The 17,024-nt window shown below is 42.0% G+C and overlaps 1 protein-coding gene across 1 annotated transcript in view; it reads left to right on the forward strand.

Annotated features, from left to right (window-relative positions):
* LOC124553362 overlaps positions 1 to 17,024 on the forward strand; it is a 122,988-nt gene that overhangs the window by 88,601 nt on the left and 17,363 nt on the right. The window contains exon 6 of the mRNA XM_047127235.1: positions 14,562 to 14,755. Within this exon, the coding sequence (XP_046983191.1) occupies positions 14,562 to 14,755 (194 nt within the window). The remainder of the gene's footprint in view (positions 1 to 14,561; positions 14,756 to 17,024) is intronic.

The following is a 17,024-nucleotide window of genomic DNA, read 5'->3' on the forward strand; positions in this document are numbered from 1 at the left end:
GAGATGTTGCTCAGGAGGTGATGTGTTTTCACTCTGCAGGCAGTTACTGTGCTGAGTTTAGAAGTGAACAGTGTTTGCAACATTCATTCAAGGGTGTAACATCGAAAAATCGAAAGTGATGCGCATATCAAAACATGAGAAACACTTGAAGATAACTGTTGACAATTGGGAACTGGAAGATTTGAATCAGTTCAAGTACCTAGAAGTTTTATCGCGAAGGATGCCCACTGCACCAACGAAATCCGAGCAAGAATCGCCATGGCCAAAGCTGCTTTCAACAAGAAGAGATCCCTGCTGACCAGCAAGTTGAGTATGGCATTGAGGAAAAAACTGATAAAGTGCTACATTTGGGGCATTGCACTGTATGGAGCAGAGACATGGACCATGAGAACGAAGGAGAAAAAATACTTAGAGAGCTTTGAAATGTGGTGCTGGAGGAGAATGGAAAAGATCAAGTGGACAGATCACATAAAAAATGACGATATACTGCGAAGAGTAGGAGAGAAGTGAAGTATTCTGCATGCAATTCTTCAGAGAAAGGCTATCCGGATTGGACATGTACTTAGACACGAGGGACTCATACATGATGTCATCGAAGGGAAACTCAGAGGAAACGCAGGACGGGGAAGAAGAAGAATTCAACATCTGGACGACATGAAAGATGGAAGGAGATACAACAGACTGAAGGAAGAAGCTGAAGACAGGGAACAGTGGAATCAGAAATTCTCCGTACGAAGACATGGACCTGCCACTACTTAGAATATTACATACTAATTACCATGCTCCGCCAATGACCACCATTGCACAGTTTCAGAGACTTGTTTGGGGACACACTGTGGATGTGCGGGAAGCCAGATGGATGTGCTGACTCACTGCTGCCGTGTCGGGTACAATACCTCACTGGTGTGTTGCTGCTTTCAACAGAGGTCTATGGAACATTCCTATATTTGTAGACCGGGTTCTGTACATCCGTGTAGTACAGATGCACATCAGACCACTGTGCAAACGGTGGCGGCTGACTCGGGATCATCCAGGGACGAAATCTGGGCACGTGTTGCACCAGCTGTCTCATCAGCGACCACAAGGAATATTCTGCTTGCAGCAGGACTAAGAATACATGTGAATCTGGCCAGGCTACCAAAGACATCACAACACCACCAGGCACGGCTTCTCTGGTGGCCTGAAAGAGATGAGTGGAGAGTGAGATTGCATTCTGTGGCCTTTACTGATGTGAGTATGTTTTGTCTGCATGCAAGTGATGGACTTGCACGCTGAAATATGGCTTGCCTTCCCGGCTATTACACAAGTTGAAAATATGGTCACTATTTTTTATAAACTTAAATTTGCCATATTTCGTAACAGTACCTTTTCCATTAGACGTTTGCAAGCAAATATAAGTCTTGGCTTCAGTTGTCTAAGTATGATTCCACAATGCATCGTTGTCGGCTGCAGAAAATGACATGGTTCAACGTGTTTCTCTCATTTTGGTGTTTCAAATACAGTTTCTTCCAATGTAGTTTCTTCTTTTCAGATAATACAAAAATAATAGTTAACATAATTCAAAATTATTTATGACTGTGACCTTCACATTGTTCTTCCGTCAACACACACCAAGAGTTAGCTTCCGACTCGGACTGACTATAGTCAAAGACTACTCCAACGTCAAAGATATTTTACACAATCAGTTTCTTTGCTATTCTTCGATACATTTTCTAATAGTAATCAATATGCTTTTACTCTCAAAAACAGAAGTAAATTAACATATAATAAGACAAATTATAATAAATTCTGACAAAAATATAAGAAAACATTTTCAATTCAGTATCGACAAATACGGTAAAAAAAATAACATCTCCCAGATCCATTACAACGCCTACGGCGTAGACCTCGTGCACTGCCTACTCCAGTGTGGATTCGCCCACGGCAATGGGTCTCAACTCAGTGTTCATTCTGGGGGGAATGAGGGGTTGTGAAACAGGGGTGGCGGCATGTGTTACAACTCGCTGCCACATTAGGTGTTCCTGTATGTAAAATAACCAGTGTCTGCTACGTTGCACATGCTGTTGCGCAATACTACTGCCATTTCCATTTCCTTGACAGGGGGAAACATTCCACTTGGGAAAAATATATCTAAAAACAAAGATGATGTAACTTACCAAACGAAAGCATTGGCATGTTGATAGACGCACAAACAAACACAAACACATACACAAAATTCAAGCTTTTGCAACCAATGGTGGCTTCGTCAGGAAAGAGGAAAGGGGAGGGAAAGATGGAAGGATGTGGGTTTTAAGGGAGAGGGTAAGAGTCATTCCAACCCCGGGAGTGGAAAGACTTACCTTGGGGGAAAAAAGGACAGGACACTCGCGCGCGCGCACTCACACACACACACACACACACACACACACACACACACACACACATCCATCCACACATATATGGACACAGTTGTAAAGGCAAAGAGTTTGGACAGAGATCTGTTTGCCTTTACAAATGTCTGCTTGTGTCTGTATATGTGCGGATCGTTATGTTTGTGTGTGCGAGTGTACACCTGTCCTTTTTTCCCCCTAAGGTAAGTCTTTCTGCTCCTTACCCTCTCCCTGAAAACCTACATCCTTTCGTCTTTCCCTCTCCTTCCCTCTTTCCTGATGAAGCAACCGTTGGTTGCGAAAGCTTGAATTTTGTGTATGTGTTTGTGTTTGTTTGTGTGTCTATTAACATGCCAACACTTTCGTGTGGCAAGTTACATCATCTTTGTTTTTTATATATATAGACAACCCCAAAACCACTGCCCGAACAGCTTCTGAAAGTCCAACAGTACCAATCGGCCGCTGTGTCATCCTCAGCCCTTAGGCATCACCGGATGTGGGTATGGAGGGGCATGTGGTCAGCACATTGCTCTCCTGGCCATTATCAGTTTTTGAGACTAGTGCCACTACTTCTGAATCGAGTAGCTCCTCGATTGGCCGCACAAGAGCTGAGTGCCCTCTGCTTGCTGACAGCACTCGGCAGACCTGAACGGAGATCCATCCGAGTGCTAGCTGAGCCCGACAGTGCTTACCTTCGGTAATCTGACGGGAACCGGTGTTATTAATGCGCCGAGGCCATTGGGAATGTGCCCTTTTGGCAAGACGACACACGTCCACATACGGATGCTGCCACTAACATGCTGTTTTTGGTGTGCAGCCACTGTCCAACAAGACCACCAGATGTCTCTACATTTGGACATGTATGCAGGGTGTATACGACCCGGGACAACCGGGGGATTCGGGAACAACCTGGGAATTTTTTCATCCGAGAGAAAACCGGGAAAACCCCGGAATTTTTCATTGTTTTTGTTTTCAGTTAGATTTTTCTAATTTTGACTCGTAAGAACCAATATTCTAACAAAGGAAATAAACTGTTTACATTAGATTCGTATTTTACAGAGAGTACTCTACTGCACTGGCTCGTTACTTAGCTTGCGTTTATCGCAAATCTCTTGCCCAACGTACAGTCCCGAGCGACAGGAAAAAAGCGCACGTGATGCCTGTATATAAGAAGGGTAGAAGGACGGATCCACAAAATTACAGACCAATATCCTTAACATTGGTTTGTTGCAGGATTCTTGAACATATTCTCAGTTCAAGTATAATGAATTTGAGACTTCCTGGCAGATTAAAACTGTGTGCCCGACCGAGACTCGAACTCGGAACTCGGTCGGGCATACAGTTTTAATCTGCCAGGAAGTTTCATATCAGCGCACACTCCGCTGCAGAGTGAAAATCTCATTCTGGTATAATGAATTTCCTTGAGACAGAGATGTTGCTGTCCAAGCATCAGCACGGCTTTAGAAAGCATCGCTCCTGCGAAATGCAACTTGCCCTTTTTTCACGTGATATCTTGCGAACTGTGGATGAAGGGTATCAGACGGATGCCATATTCATTGACTTCTGGAGAGTGTTTGACTCGGTGCCCCACTGCAGACTCCTAACTAAGGTACGAGCATGTGGGATTGGTTCCCAAGTATGTGAGTGGCTCGAAGACATATTAAGTAATAGAACCCAGTACATTGTCCTCGATGGTGACTGTTCATTGGAGGTGAGGGTATTGTCTGGAGTGCCCCAGGGAAGTGTGGTAGGTCCGCTGTTGTTTTCTATCTACATAAATGATCTTTTGGATAGAGTGGATAGCAATGTGCGGCTCTTTGCTGATGATGCTGTAGTGTACGGGAAGGTGTCATCGTTGAGTGACGGTAGGAGGATACAAGATGACTTGGACAGGGCTTGTGATTGGTGTAACGAATGGCAGCTAACTCTACATAAAGATGAATGTAAATTAATGCAGATGAATAGGAAAAAGAATCTCGTAATGTTTGAATACTCCATTAGTAGTGTAGCGCTTGACACAGTCACGTCGATTAAATATTTGGGCGTAACATTGCAGAGCGATATGAAGTGGGACAAGCATGTAATGGCAGTTTTGGGGAAGGTGGATAGTCGTCTTCGGTTCATTGGTAGAATTTTGGGAATATATAAAACACTAATACGACTTATTCTTGAGTACTGCTCGAGTGTTTGGGATCCCTATCAGGTCGGATTGAGGGAGGACATAGAAGCAATTCAGAGGTGGGCTGCTAGATTTGTTACTGGTAGGTTTGATCATCACGCGAGTGTTATGAAAATACTTCATGAACTCGGGTGGGAGTCTCTAGAGGAAAGGAGGCGTTCTTTTCGTGAATTGCTACTGAGGAAATTTAGAGAACCAGCATTTGAGGCTGACTACAGTACAATTTTACTGCTGCCAACTTACATTTCTCAGAAAGACCACAATGATAAGATAAGAGAGATTAGGGCTCGTACAGAGCCATATAGGCAGTCATTTTTATCCTCGTTCTGTTTGGGAGTGGAACAGGGAGAGAAGATGCTAGTTGTGGTACGAGGTACCCTCTGCCATGCACCGTATGGTGGATTGCGGAGTATGTATGTAGATGTAGATGTATGAGCAGTAGCGAGCGGACTCATGCGCATGCGTGTTTGAGTCGCGTATGTGTAGTACCTTCTCCCACTTCTGGCTACAGAAGCGAGGCTGTCAGCTGGATGAGCAGTAGCAGCAAGCAGCGAGACGCTACCCAGAAAGATTTTAGTGGCGCACCCAGGCAGTCAGATTCACACATCTTGCAACAGGCCCGGATCTTGGCGGGAGGGGAGGGGATGGGGGGGGGGGGGGACAATAATCAGTCCTGGGTGGCAGTTTCAGGGGGAGGGGGGAGGAGTGCCAAATTCATGTTCTTACGGGAAAAACCTTGTTTCACAAAGTGCCTAGCATCCAGCGTACGTTGGTCTGTCGATTATTTGTATGATTCTGGAACCCATCCCTGTTGGTTTTTGAACATTTTTTGGGCGCATTCTGTTGATTTCTGAATGAATCATAAGTTGATTTTTGAATGCGTGAAGGTGTCTGCCAGGGGAACCTCGTTGCATCTAGAAATAAACTTCCCTGTAGACGAGAGGGGACGGGGCTATACGAGCTGAGCAGAATAAAGCCGACTGGCTGTGCAAATGATCAGCGTTGTTATAATTACCAGCAAAAGCCATAGATTCAGACTAACAGAGTGGAAATAAATGACTAACAGGTAAGAAAGATTACGTGTTATCTTCTCGGTGTACCCAAGAAATTTAAATTTTGACAGAAAAGTTTTGTCTAGAGTGCTTTACTGGTAAGGGCAAGTTGTACAGTCCACACTTAGTTTCTGTTCTGGGAGTCGCTCGGAAAACATGTTGTACGAACATGTAATAATGCCTAACCAGAGAATAAACGCGGAATAACTAAACAGGCGATTGTGGCACGGTTAGTGAAGTTAACCGGAGAATAAGTTTTGACACTGGCAGGAATAGTTACAGAATTAGTGATGACAAGATTGTTTGTTAGAACGAGGAAGGAGAAGAAATGGGGACATCACACAAATTATGGAAGAATATGACAATTCCAAATTTATATAAAAATTTCGTGCTACTACTTTTCAATCTCATCCTTGAAACCGTTTCCTAACATAAAGCTTTTTGCTTGTAGTAGGCCTAATAGACATTTGATATTGGTACTTCATGAATTATATCCTGTCACGTCATAAAAATGACCATTAGTTCCAAAACAGTCTAGTTTATTTAGTGTGTATTGCAATTTCTGCAATGTTAGACAGGCCTATTTCGTTTTATCGAGCAGACAGTGACACAATACACATAATCAGCTCGAGAAACCACAAGTTTTGAGTTGTTGTTGTTGTTGTTGTTGTTGTTGTGGTCTTCAGTCCTGAGGCTGGTTTGATGCAGCTCTCCATGCTACTCTATCATGTGCAAGCTTCTTCATCTCCCAGTACCTACTGCAGCCTACATCCTTCTGAATCTGCTTAGTGTATTCATCTCTTGGTCTCCCTCTACGATTTTTACCCTCCACGCTGCCCTCCAATACTAAATTGGTGATCCCTCGATGTCTCAGAACATGTCCTACCAGCCGGTCCCTTCTTCTAGTCAAGTTGTGCCACAAACGTCTCTTCTCCCCAATCCTATTCAATACCTCCTCATTAGTTATGTGATCTACCCCTCTAATCTTCAGCATTCTTCTGTAGCACCACATTTCGAAAGCTTCTATTCTTTTCTTGCCTATACTATTTATCGTCCATGTTTCACTTCCATACATGGCTACACTCCATACAAATACTTTCAGAAACGACTTCCTGACACTTAAATCTATACTCGATGTTAACATGTGTCTCTTCTTCAGAAACACTTTCCTTGTCATTGCCAGTCTACATTTTCTATCCTCTCTACTTTGACCATCATCAGTTATTTTACTCCTCAAATAGCAAAACTCCTTCACTACTTTAAGTGTCTCATTTCCTAAGCTAATTCCCTCAGCATTACCCAAATTAATTCAACAGCATTCCATTATTCTCATTTTGTTTTTGTTGATGTTCACCTTATATCCTCCTTTCAAGACACTGTCCATTCCGTTCAGCTGCTCTTCCAAGTCCTTTGCTGTCTCTGACAGAATTACAATGTAATCGGCGAACCTCAAAGTTTTTATTTCTTCTCCATGGATTTTAATACCTACTCCGAACTTTTCTTTTGTTTCCTTTATTGCTTGCTCAATATACAGATTGAATAGCATCGGGGATTGGCTACAACCCTGTCTCACTCCCTTCCCAACCACTGCTTCCCTTTTGTGCCCCTCGACTCTTATAACTGCCACCTGTTTTCTGTACAAATTGTAAATAGCCATTCGCTCCCTGTATTTTACCCCTCCCACCTTCAGAATTTGAAAGAGAGTATTCCAGTGAACATTGTCAAATGCTTTTTCTAAGTCTACAAATGCTAGAAACGTAGGTTTGCCTTTCCTTAATCTTTCTTCTAAGATAAGTCGTAGGGTCAGTATTGCCTCACATTTTCCAACATTTCTACGGAATCCACACTCATTTTCCCGAGGTCGGCTTCTACCAGTTTTTCCACTCATCTGTAAATAATTCGCATTATTATTTTGCAGCTGTGACTTATTAAACTGATGGTTTGGTAATTTTCACATGTGTCAACACCTGCTTTCTTTGCGATTGGAATTATTATATTCTTCTTGAAGTCTGAGGGTATTTCGCCTGTATCATACATCTTGCTCACCAGATGGTAGAGTTTTGTCAGGACTGGCTCTCTCAATGACATTTCGTTTTCTTCATGTAGCAAAACGTTTGATAAACTTTGATGAGGTAATAGATTATTTCACAGAAAGGAAAGCATGCCATGTAAAGCTGCAGCAAGACATAGAGAAAAAAATGCTATGCTTAAGGATTGAAGAAATGTGCACGGCCTTGCTTGTCTCTTTATCTTTATTGGTTTTATGTACCTTATATCTAATTTTGACTCACACAAAACAGCAAGTTACTAGCTAATAGGCAATAAAGAGTGCAAATTTTCTGAAAAGTTCTTGTTTTTCCGGTTACAAATAATCCCATCCAGTATCAATTGCAAGTTTTTCCTTTTAAGAGGGGTGGGATGAAAACGGGTCGACTGGGAGCAGGAAAGGCACCACAGAACATTTTAATTTCCACTGTTTTGAATATAGTTTGATGGCACCCATTACAAAATACACACGTTTGAATTCGACAGAGCGAAATACAGTGACGTGCGATAGAAAGGTGCTATGTGAAGAGGTGTGGCACTGCACTTTGGCACATTTAAGACTAAATAACATGTCTTACATTTACTCAAAGACACATGTTTTATGTATTAGACTCTTTAGAAACAGATGTGTTACAAGATGAACATTTTTTGAAAAGTCAATTTAATTGTTGGCGTCCTACGTCAAACGCTGGCGGGAGGGAGGCGCTACTGACTACAATTGTTCCGGTTCGGAAATATCGTAGATCCTGGACTGATACACAGTGATCTTGAGTTGTAATGGGGAGGTGGGTAGTCTCCACATGACACGTGTTTACGTTTATTGATTTTTCTGTTTCCACTCTTTGTTTATTGCTCTCACGTGAAATGAGAACAAAACGGTTTTCTGTGGGCGGGAGCTATCAAATGAATTAAAATACATTTACATAATTATGCAAGGATTAAATAAGTTACTAGTTTCAGATTTTATTTTATTTTCACCTCTCTGACAGTCAAGTATAAATAGCCTTGCAGAACTATGAAGCTGTTTTTATCGGTTTGCTATAGAAATTGAGGTTTTATTAGTGTTTTGCGCTGAGGCAGTCCATTTATTTGAAATGAAATGTTTAATTCCTCACTGTTGGCCTAGTTTCAACTGTTTGCTGCATTTCCAGTGCACATTTTCATCTTATAGCTTGTCTCGCATTATGCCATAATAAAGAACCAGACTTGAGAATAATACAGTACAGGTGCTCCAAGAAAATATTCATCCGAATCCAGACGTACGAATGTGCACTTTAAGCTGAATTATGCATTTTAGTATGATTCACGAAATTTCGATGCTCCTGAAGTATCCTCTTATGTCTTGTTTCTTTTATGACATAATGTAAGATCTTTTAATGTTTTACTCGTATGAACATACGGGCTTCCGCATCCTCGCAGGTGCGCAAATGCGGTGATGCCTGTTATCTGGCATTCTGTACCAACTGCTGAAATGAACCCGTTTCTAACAGGTCATGGGAAAATATTACGAATGGTGGATTAAAAAGCGTTACTTTCAAAGTAAGTTTCCTTTTCCTTTTACAAAAGGTGAACTATTTGCGAGAATGTATGATGAAACCATTAACTTCTTCCTGTTTGTGTGTTCATGCTACTAAACAGTGTTGTTGCTATTCGCTGACTACATCACGGATCTTATGCTCTGAATATCCGCTGTCATCACCTGGCGAGATCGCGTGACATGAGCTATGAGTGGCTGGCAATATCGATTTCAATGCTTCGGAAAGTAACACGCGGTGTTCGATGGAATTCAAATTTGTACTTTCTTAATACAAAAATATGCAGCGTACACGTTGCTGCACATCGCAGATCTTTTCAAAATGTGTTTTTTTCCCCCCTAAATTACGTTTTGTAAAGTGACGAGAAATTCTACCCTGGTGTATAAAACCATGATTCAATGGTTTGATAAGTTTTACAGTTCCAAGGAAAAGTATACTGTCACTTAACACGAAAAAAGTGTATTATTACCTGGGAGAAAGTGTATTTTTGACCCGGAAACCCAGGAAAAATCTGGGAATTTTTTTCCCTTGTCCGTGTATACACCCTGTGTATGTGGCCTGTTGAGGAGGGAACTTGCTCGTTCTCCATGGCTAGCCAGAACTGTTAACGAATTTGAACAAAAAGGTCCAAGATAATTGGAACAATTTAGCGCAAGATGCCATTCGGCACCTTTGTGAGTGTGTGTGTAAGTACATACCAAACGGGTAGGAGTGTAAGCAGTATGATGATGACACTGTTTGGGTGCCTTTTACTGTGACATGTGTGTTTAATTTGGTCTTAATTTGTTTTCATGTACTCCTACAATGACGACGTACGTGTCATCTAACTTGCCAATAAGAAGACGTACGTGTCACCTCGCTTGCCAATAACATGACCTTGTCCCTGAGGGTGTTGCAATTTTTCTGACTGTATAGATTGCCATTAGTTCAAATGTAATAGTACCCGGCTAACCACAAGTAATGAAAAATAATAATTCATCAAACAGAAGAACATAGCCAAATTTGCATAACGACGATAACAGTAGAAAAGTATGCTTTCGAAGGCATTCTGTGGCATCTAGCATTCTGTCGAACCCAGTATGCAAAATGTGGAGCTGTGCACCATAAATTACAGGTAGGGAATGGAGAAAGGAGGGATGGGAAAGAGAAAACACTGATATTGTGCATTATTAAAAAACAGTAAAGAAGTGTCTAAAAGACATAATATAATTAATATGTCATTAATAAGCGAAACATACAAAGCATTTGACATTAATACAAAACACTTCTTGTCGAAATTTATAAATAAATTATACAAGATGAGCACGGTTACCACTAGGAGGCAACTGAGATATGTAATGCTCATATGCGCTGGGCTCTGTCTGGTCGCAGACCTGCTGACTCTCACAAGGCAACATTTCCAAGCGTCAGTAAACCATCTATATGAAACTTGGCGGGTGTGTAGAGGGAGCAAAATAAAGTAACACACAATTTTTTTGTGTGCCCCGTTTCAGTTTTATGTGGTAAAACATACCCTAACAGCTAATGTAGCTTATTAGATTTGGGGGGGAATACCTCTGAAACAATGATACGTGGAAACTGTATAATCTACTTTTGTAATAATCTGAAATTTTGCAAAGTACCCCACCACCGTTAATGTATTTTGGAAAACGAATACTTTAGTGAGAAGATTTTTGTATCTAGTTGTGTTGAATGATTATAATCTCAATCTCCACTTGAGAAACAATATAATGAAGCTGCACTTAGTAGTAAACAATCAATCATCTTCACCAAGGCTTACCAATGTAAGAGATATGCTTCATACAAATTGGAATGTTCAGAGGGTCGTCTGTAACAATTTGAAATCCTGTTGAATTTTTTTCTCATACTGTGTTCACAGATGTATATATCATGTAAAGAAATTTTGTTCTTTTTATGTGCATGGTGTAAGAAAAGGTTATTATTTAAGCATTTATTTGCAGATTTTTTGCATAGTAGTGACTACTATGTTCAGTTAACAAAATACATGTATATGAAATGGTAGACTAAAAAACTAAAATACAAAAAAGAGAATGTAAAATAACAATTGAAAAGAAAAAACAAATGTAAGTAAATGTAAGTATATTGTTTCTCCACTTGAGAAACAATATAATGAAGCTGCACTTAGTAGTAAATAATCAATCATCTTCACCAAGGCTTACCAATGTAAGAGATATGCTTCATACAAATTGGAATATTCAGAGGGTCGTCTGTAACAATTTGAAATCCTGTTGAATTTTTTTCTCATACTGTGTTCACAGATGTATATATCATGTGAAGAAATTTTGTTCTTTTTATGTGCATGGTGTAAGAAAAGGTTATAATTTAAGCATTTATTTGCAGATTTTTTGCATAGTAGTGACTACTATGTTCAGTTAACAAAATACATGTATATGAAATGGTAGACTAAAAAACTAAAATACAAAAAAGAGAATGTAAAATAACAATTGAAAAGAAAAAACAAATGTAAGTAAAATAAATAACCAGACTAATGATGAATGTTTCTGGAGAAAAGAAATTTGCTAACATCGAGTATAGATTTAAGTGTCAGGAAGCCATTTCTGAAAGTATTTGTATGCAGTGTAGCCATGTATGGAAGTGAAACGTGGACGATAAATAGTTTGGACAAGAAGAGAATAGAAGCTTTTGAAATGTGGTGCTACAGAAGAATGCTGAAGATTAGATGGGTAGACCACATAATTAATGAGGAGGTATTGAATAGAATTGGGGAGAACAGAAATTTGTAGCACAACTTGACTAGAAGAAGAGATCGGTTGGTAGGGCATGCTCTGAGGCATCAAGGAATCACCAATTCAGTATTGGAGGGCAGTGTGGATGGTAAAAATCGTAGATGGAGACCAAGAGATGAATACACTAAGCAGATTCAGAAGGATGTAGGTTGCAGTAGTTACTGGGAGATGAAGAAGCTTGCACAGGATAGAGTAGCACGGAGAGCTGCATCAAACCAGTCTCTGGACTGAAGACCACAACAACAACATGATAAATGTTCAGATATTTTAACTAGATTTGTTGAAAATACTCTGACAGCACACTGTGTACAGTCTATTTTCCAAAAATGGTAATTTAGAGACCAGCTTTATTACACCTGAATGTATGTAGCTTGATTTAATTTATGCTGTAGCAAAAATTTTCATTTTTCAAAATACACTACTGGACATTAAAATTGCTACACCATGTAGACGACGGGCTGCAGATGCGAAATTTAACCAACAGGAAGAAGATGCTGTGATATGCAAATGATTAGCTTTTCAGACCAGTCACACAAGGTTGGCACTGATGGCGACACCTACAACGTGCTGACACGAGGAAAGTTTCCAACCGATTTCTCATACACAAACAGCAGTTGACCGGTGTTGCCTGGTGAAACATTGTTGTGATGCCTCATTCAAGGAGGAGAAATGCATACCATCATGTTTCTGACTCTGATAAAGGTCGGATTGTAGCCTATCGCCATTTCGGTTTATGTTATCGCAACATTGCTGCTCGCGTTGGTCGAGATCCAATGACTGTTAGCAGAATATGGAATCGGTGGGTTCAGGAGGGTAATACAGAACGCTGTGCTGGATCCCAATGGCCTCGTATCACTAGCAGTCGAAATGACAGGCATCTTATCTGCACGGCTGTAACGGATCGTGCAGCCACGTCTCGATCCCTGAGTCAACAGATGGGGACGTTTGCTAGACAACAACCATCTGCATGAACAGTTTGACAATGTTTGCAGCAGCAAGGACTATAAGCTCGGAGACCATGGCTGCGGTTACCCTTGACGCTGCATCACAGACAGGAGCACCTGCAATGGTGTACTCATTGACGAACCTGGGTGCAAGAATGGCAAAACGTCATTCTTTCGGATGAATTGAGGTTCTGTTTACAGCATCACGATGGTCACATCTGTGCTTGGCAACATCGTGGTTAACACACATTGGAAACATGTATTTGTCACTCCATACTGGCGTATCATCCGGCATAATGGTATGGGGTGCCATCGGTTACACATCTCGGTCACCCCTTGTTCGCATTGACGGTACTTTGAACAGTGGATGTTACATTTCATATGTGTTACGACTCGTGGCTCTACCCTACATTTGATCCCTGCGAAACCCTACATTTCAGCAGGATAATGGACGTTTGCATGTTGCAGGTCCTGTACGGGCCTTTCTGGATACAGAAAATGTTCAACTGCTGCCCTGGCAAGCACATTTTCCACATCTCTCACCAATTGAAAACGTCTGGTCAATGGTGGCCAAGCAACTGGCTCGTCACAATATGCCAGTCACTCCTCTCGATGAACTGTGGTATCGTGTTGAAGCTGCATGGTCAGCTGTACCTGTACACGCCATCCAAGCTCTGTTTGACTCAAAGCCCAGGCGTATCAAGGCCGTTATTATGGCCAGAGGTGGTCATTCTGGGTACTGATTTCTCAGGATCTGTGCACCCAAATTGCGTGTAATGGTGTTGAAGTATTTTGCGAAAGTTGAAATTATTACAAAATTCGATTACGCAGATTTTAAGAATATTAATTACATATCAACTTCTAGAAGGGAAACATTCTTAATATGCTGTAGTTTCGAAGATATTTCCTCCCAGCGTAATATCTCAAATTACTTCCTGGTGTGTGTACTACTCTTTAGATGTGAAATTGGGCACAAACAAAAGATATGTATTGCGTTATCGTGACTACTCTACACACTTCCACCCCCCTCCCCCCACCCCCTCCCCTCCCTCCTGCCCCCAAGTTTCATGTAGACTGCTCACTGACACTTGGGAGTGCCCCCGTGTTAGCCACACTGCTAGCGGCTGCAGTGCTGCTGGGGCCTCGTTCTGCTGATGTGTGTGCGGTTGCAGCATGGCAGGTGAGCTGCTGCTGATTGCCCTTTCAGCAGGTCAGCAAAGTTCTGCAAGTCTCTCTCTCTCTCTCTCTCTCTCTCTCTCTCTCTCTCTCTCTCTCCCCCTCTCCCTCTCCCTCACACACACACACACAATTTTCTTGTTGATACAAAATATACACTGGTACTGTCAACTTTTTAAATTTGTGAATGAACTTAATATTTTGAAGCTTCTGTTAGTGGAGGTAAAGCTCTGCATTACTAATTGTATAACTTTGCTCTTTTTTTTCATCACTATAAAAGACTTTTAGCTAAAAAAAAATGCAAGGGTTGTGGGTTCGAGTCCCAGTTTTGCACATAATTTTTGCCTACCAAGAAGTTTCAAATCAGGGAACACTCCACTGTTGAGTGTAAATTCATTCTGGGTATTTTCACATTAAAGCATACAGTGTCCACGATATGGCACGTCGACTTAATTTGTTTAAAATTTGAACCTCATCACTTGTATGTTACAGGCGTCCTCTACTGAATGACGACCTTCTCACCTACCACCAAGAGCCCCCCTCCTTTCGCAGCAGCTTCAGTGCGGTATGCGAAGAGCGGCAGCCGGAGGCATCACAAATGTTCGGCCTCGTGGACGCACTGCACTCTCTCTATCGTTTCAACTTGTTCTACGAGATATTTACTTCAGGAGTTCACAGAATTGTAGGTAAGTTTAATACTGGGACCCGTCTACATGTTTATGTACTGCCTACGTTGACTCTAGTCTAATTCGAGCAATCAGATTGAAAAACTTCTGTGGATATCCAGTTGTAGATCTTCCGTGATTTACAGTGCCGCTCAAGGTAGTTGCTGATGTCTTTCGATTGTCAGTTTTTTGACAGTTTGGCATGTTTCCATCTAAGTCTGTTACAAGATGAGAATGTATTGTCGACACCCGTACTATATAGTATACAAAACAAGTACGAATGCAAAATTTTGTAGTGTTTAGAGGAGACAAAAAAAAACACATTTTTATGTGACAAAAATATCACAAGTGCATGGAGACTCAGTGCCTCAACAGCTACTTAGGAACATAGCTAGAAAGACTGGTAGTTTCTGCCCTTCACTCCGTTTACAAATAAAACCTAAATTCCCGCTCTCGCTCTGTCAAAATCTTGAAATTTCACTGGGGTGGCGGACGCAATCTCGGCAAAACTTGACTGGAGATTGGATGGCACTCAGAATCATTACTGTCATTGGTGAATGACTGAGAGCTTTCCCAAAATTAGAAGTTACAATTTTAATAAGGACACTCTCTGCCTTCCGCCTCCAAGAACGGCAGGCCTTCCGCAACCTCTCGGACCACGCAAACAAAGATGGCTCCCGAACAGTGTTAACTGTTGCACGCAATTGGCGCGCATGCACACACGAGTATCAACAGTTATTTGGTCAGATACGGGCAGCAATAGTTTTCCACGATATAGTTCAGGTTGAGCACTGTATGTTAACTTTGCAGAGTTAGTCGTTTCAGTAGATGATCGAATTGGCTGTTGGATTTGCAGGATGCACTTCACATCTTTGAACGGTGTTTGCTCTTCTCTTATGATTATCGCATTCTGATATGCTTTACGCTCGACCAGCGGTGATATGCATTACGCGATCCCAAATTTGGTGCCAAGATCGGAGATAGAAACATTATTGTTCCTTTGACTTTGCATTTTTTGTCGTCTTGTTGAACGTTTCTTGACCTGAACGGACATAAAGGGGAAATAAATAGCATCTTCTATGCTGAAGAGGCAAAGAAACTGGTACACCTGCCTAATATCATGTAAGGCCCAGCGAGCATGCAGAAGTGCCGCAACAGACGTGGCATGCACTCGACTAATGTCTGGAGTAGTGCTCGGGGGAACTGACACCGTGAATCCTGCAGGGCTGTCTACAAATCCGTAAGAGTACAAGGGGGTGGGGATCTCTTCTGAACAGCACGTTGCAAGGCATCCCAGATTTGGTTAACAATGTCGGTGTCGACAGGCCCAGGCGAGGCGTAAAGCTTTGTGTCGTGCAGTCATCAAGGGTACATGCGTGGACCCTTCGGCTCCGAAAGCCCATATTGATGATGTTTCGCTGTGTGGTTTGCACGCTGACACTTGTTGATGGTCCAGCATCGAAATCTGCAGCAATTTGCAGAAGGGTTGCATTTCCATCATGTTGAACCGTTCTCTTCAGTAGTTGTTGGTCCCACTCTTGCGGGATCTTTTTCCGGCCGCACCGATGTTGCAGATTTGATGTTTTACCGGATTCTTGATATTCGCGGTACACTCGTAAAGTGGTTGAATGGTAAAATCCCAACTTCATCGTTACTTTGGAGATGCTGTGTCCCGTCGCTCATGCGACAAGTAAACAACACGTTCAAATTTACTTAAATCTTGATAATCTGCCATTGTAGCAGCAGTAACCGATCTAACAACTGTGCCAAACACTTGTTGTCATACACAAGTGTTGCCGACCACAGCGCCGTATTCTGCCTGTTAACATATCTATGCATTTGAAGAATACACATTCCTATATCAGTTTCTTTAGCACTTCAATGCACGGGCATGCATTTTCATTCAGTGGTTATATCCCTCCGTCAACTAATATGTGGTGTCATGTAGAGGCTGACCTGTATACACTCCTGGAAATGGAAAAAAGAACACATTGACACCGGTGTGTCAGACCCACCATACTTGCTCCGGACACTGCGAGAGGGCTGTACAAGCAATGATCACGCGCACGGCACAGCGGACACACCAGGAACCGCGGTGTTGGCCGTCGAATGGCGCTAGCTGCGCAGCATTTGTGCACCGCCGCCGTCAGTGTCAGCCAGTTTGCCGTGGCATACGGAGCTCCATCGCAGTCTTTAACACTGGTAGCATGCCGCGACAGCGTGGACGTGAACCGTATGTGCAGTTGACGGACTTTGAGCGAGGGCGTATAGTGGGCATGCGGGAGGCCGG

This window comes from Schistocerca americana, chromosome 11 (genome assembly GCF_021461395.2).
Source record: "Schistocerca americana isolate TAMUIC-IGC-003095 chromosome 11, iqSchAmer2.1, whole genome shotgun sequence".
Taxonomy (NCBI): Eukaryota; Metazoa; Arthropoda; class Insecta; order Orthoptera; family Acrididae; genus Schistocerca; species Schistocerca americana.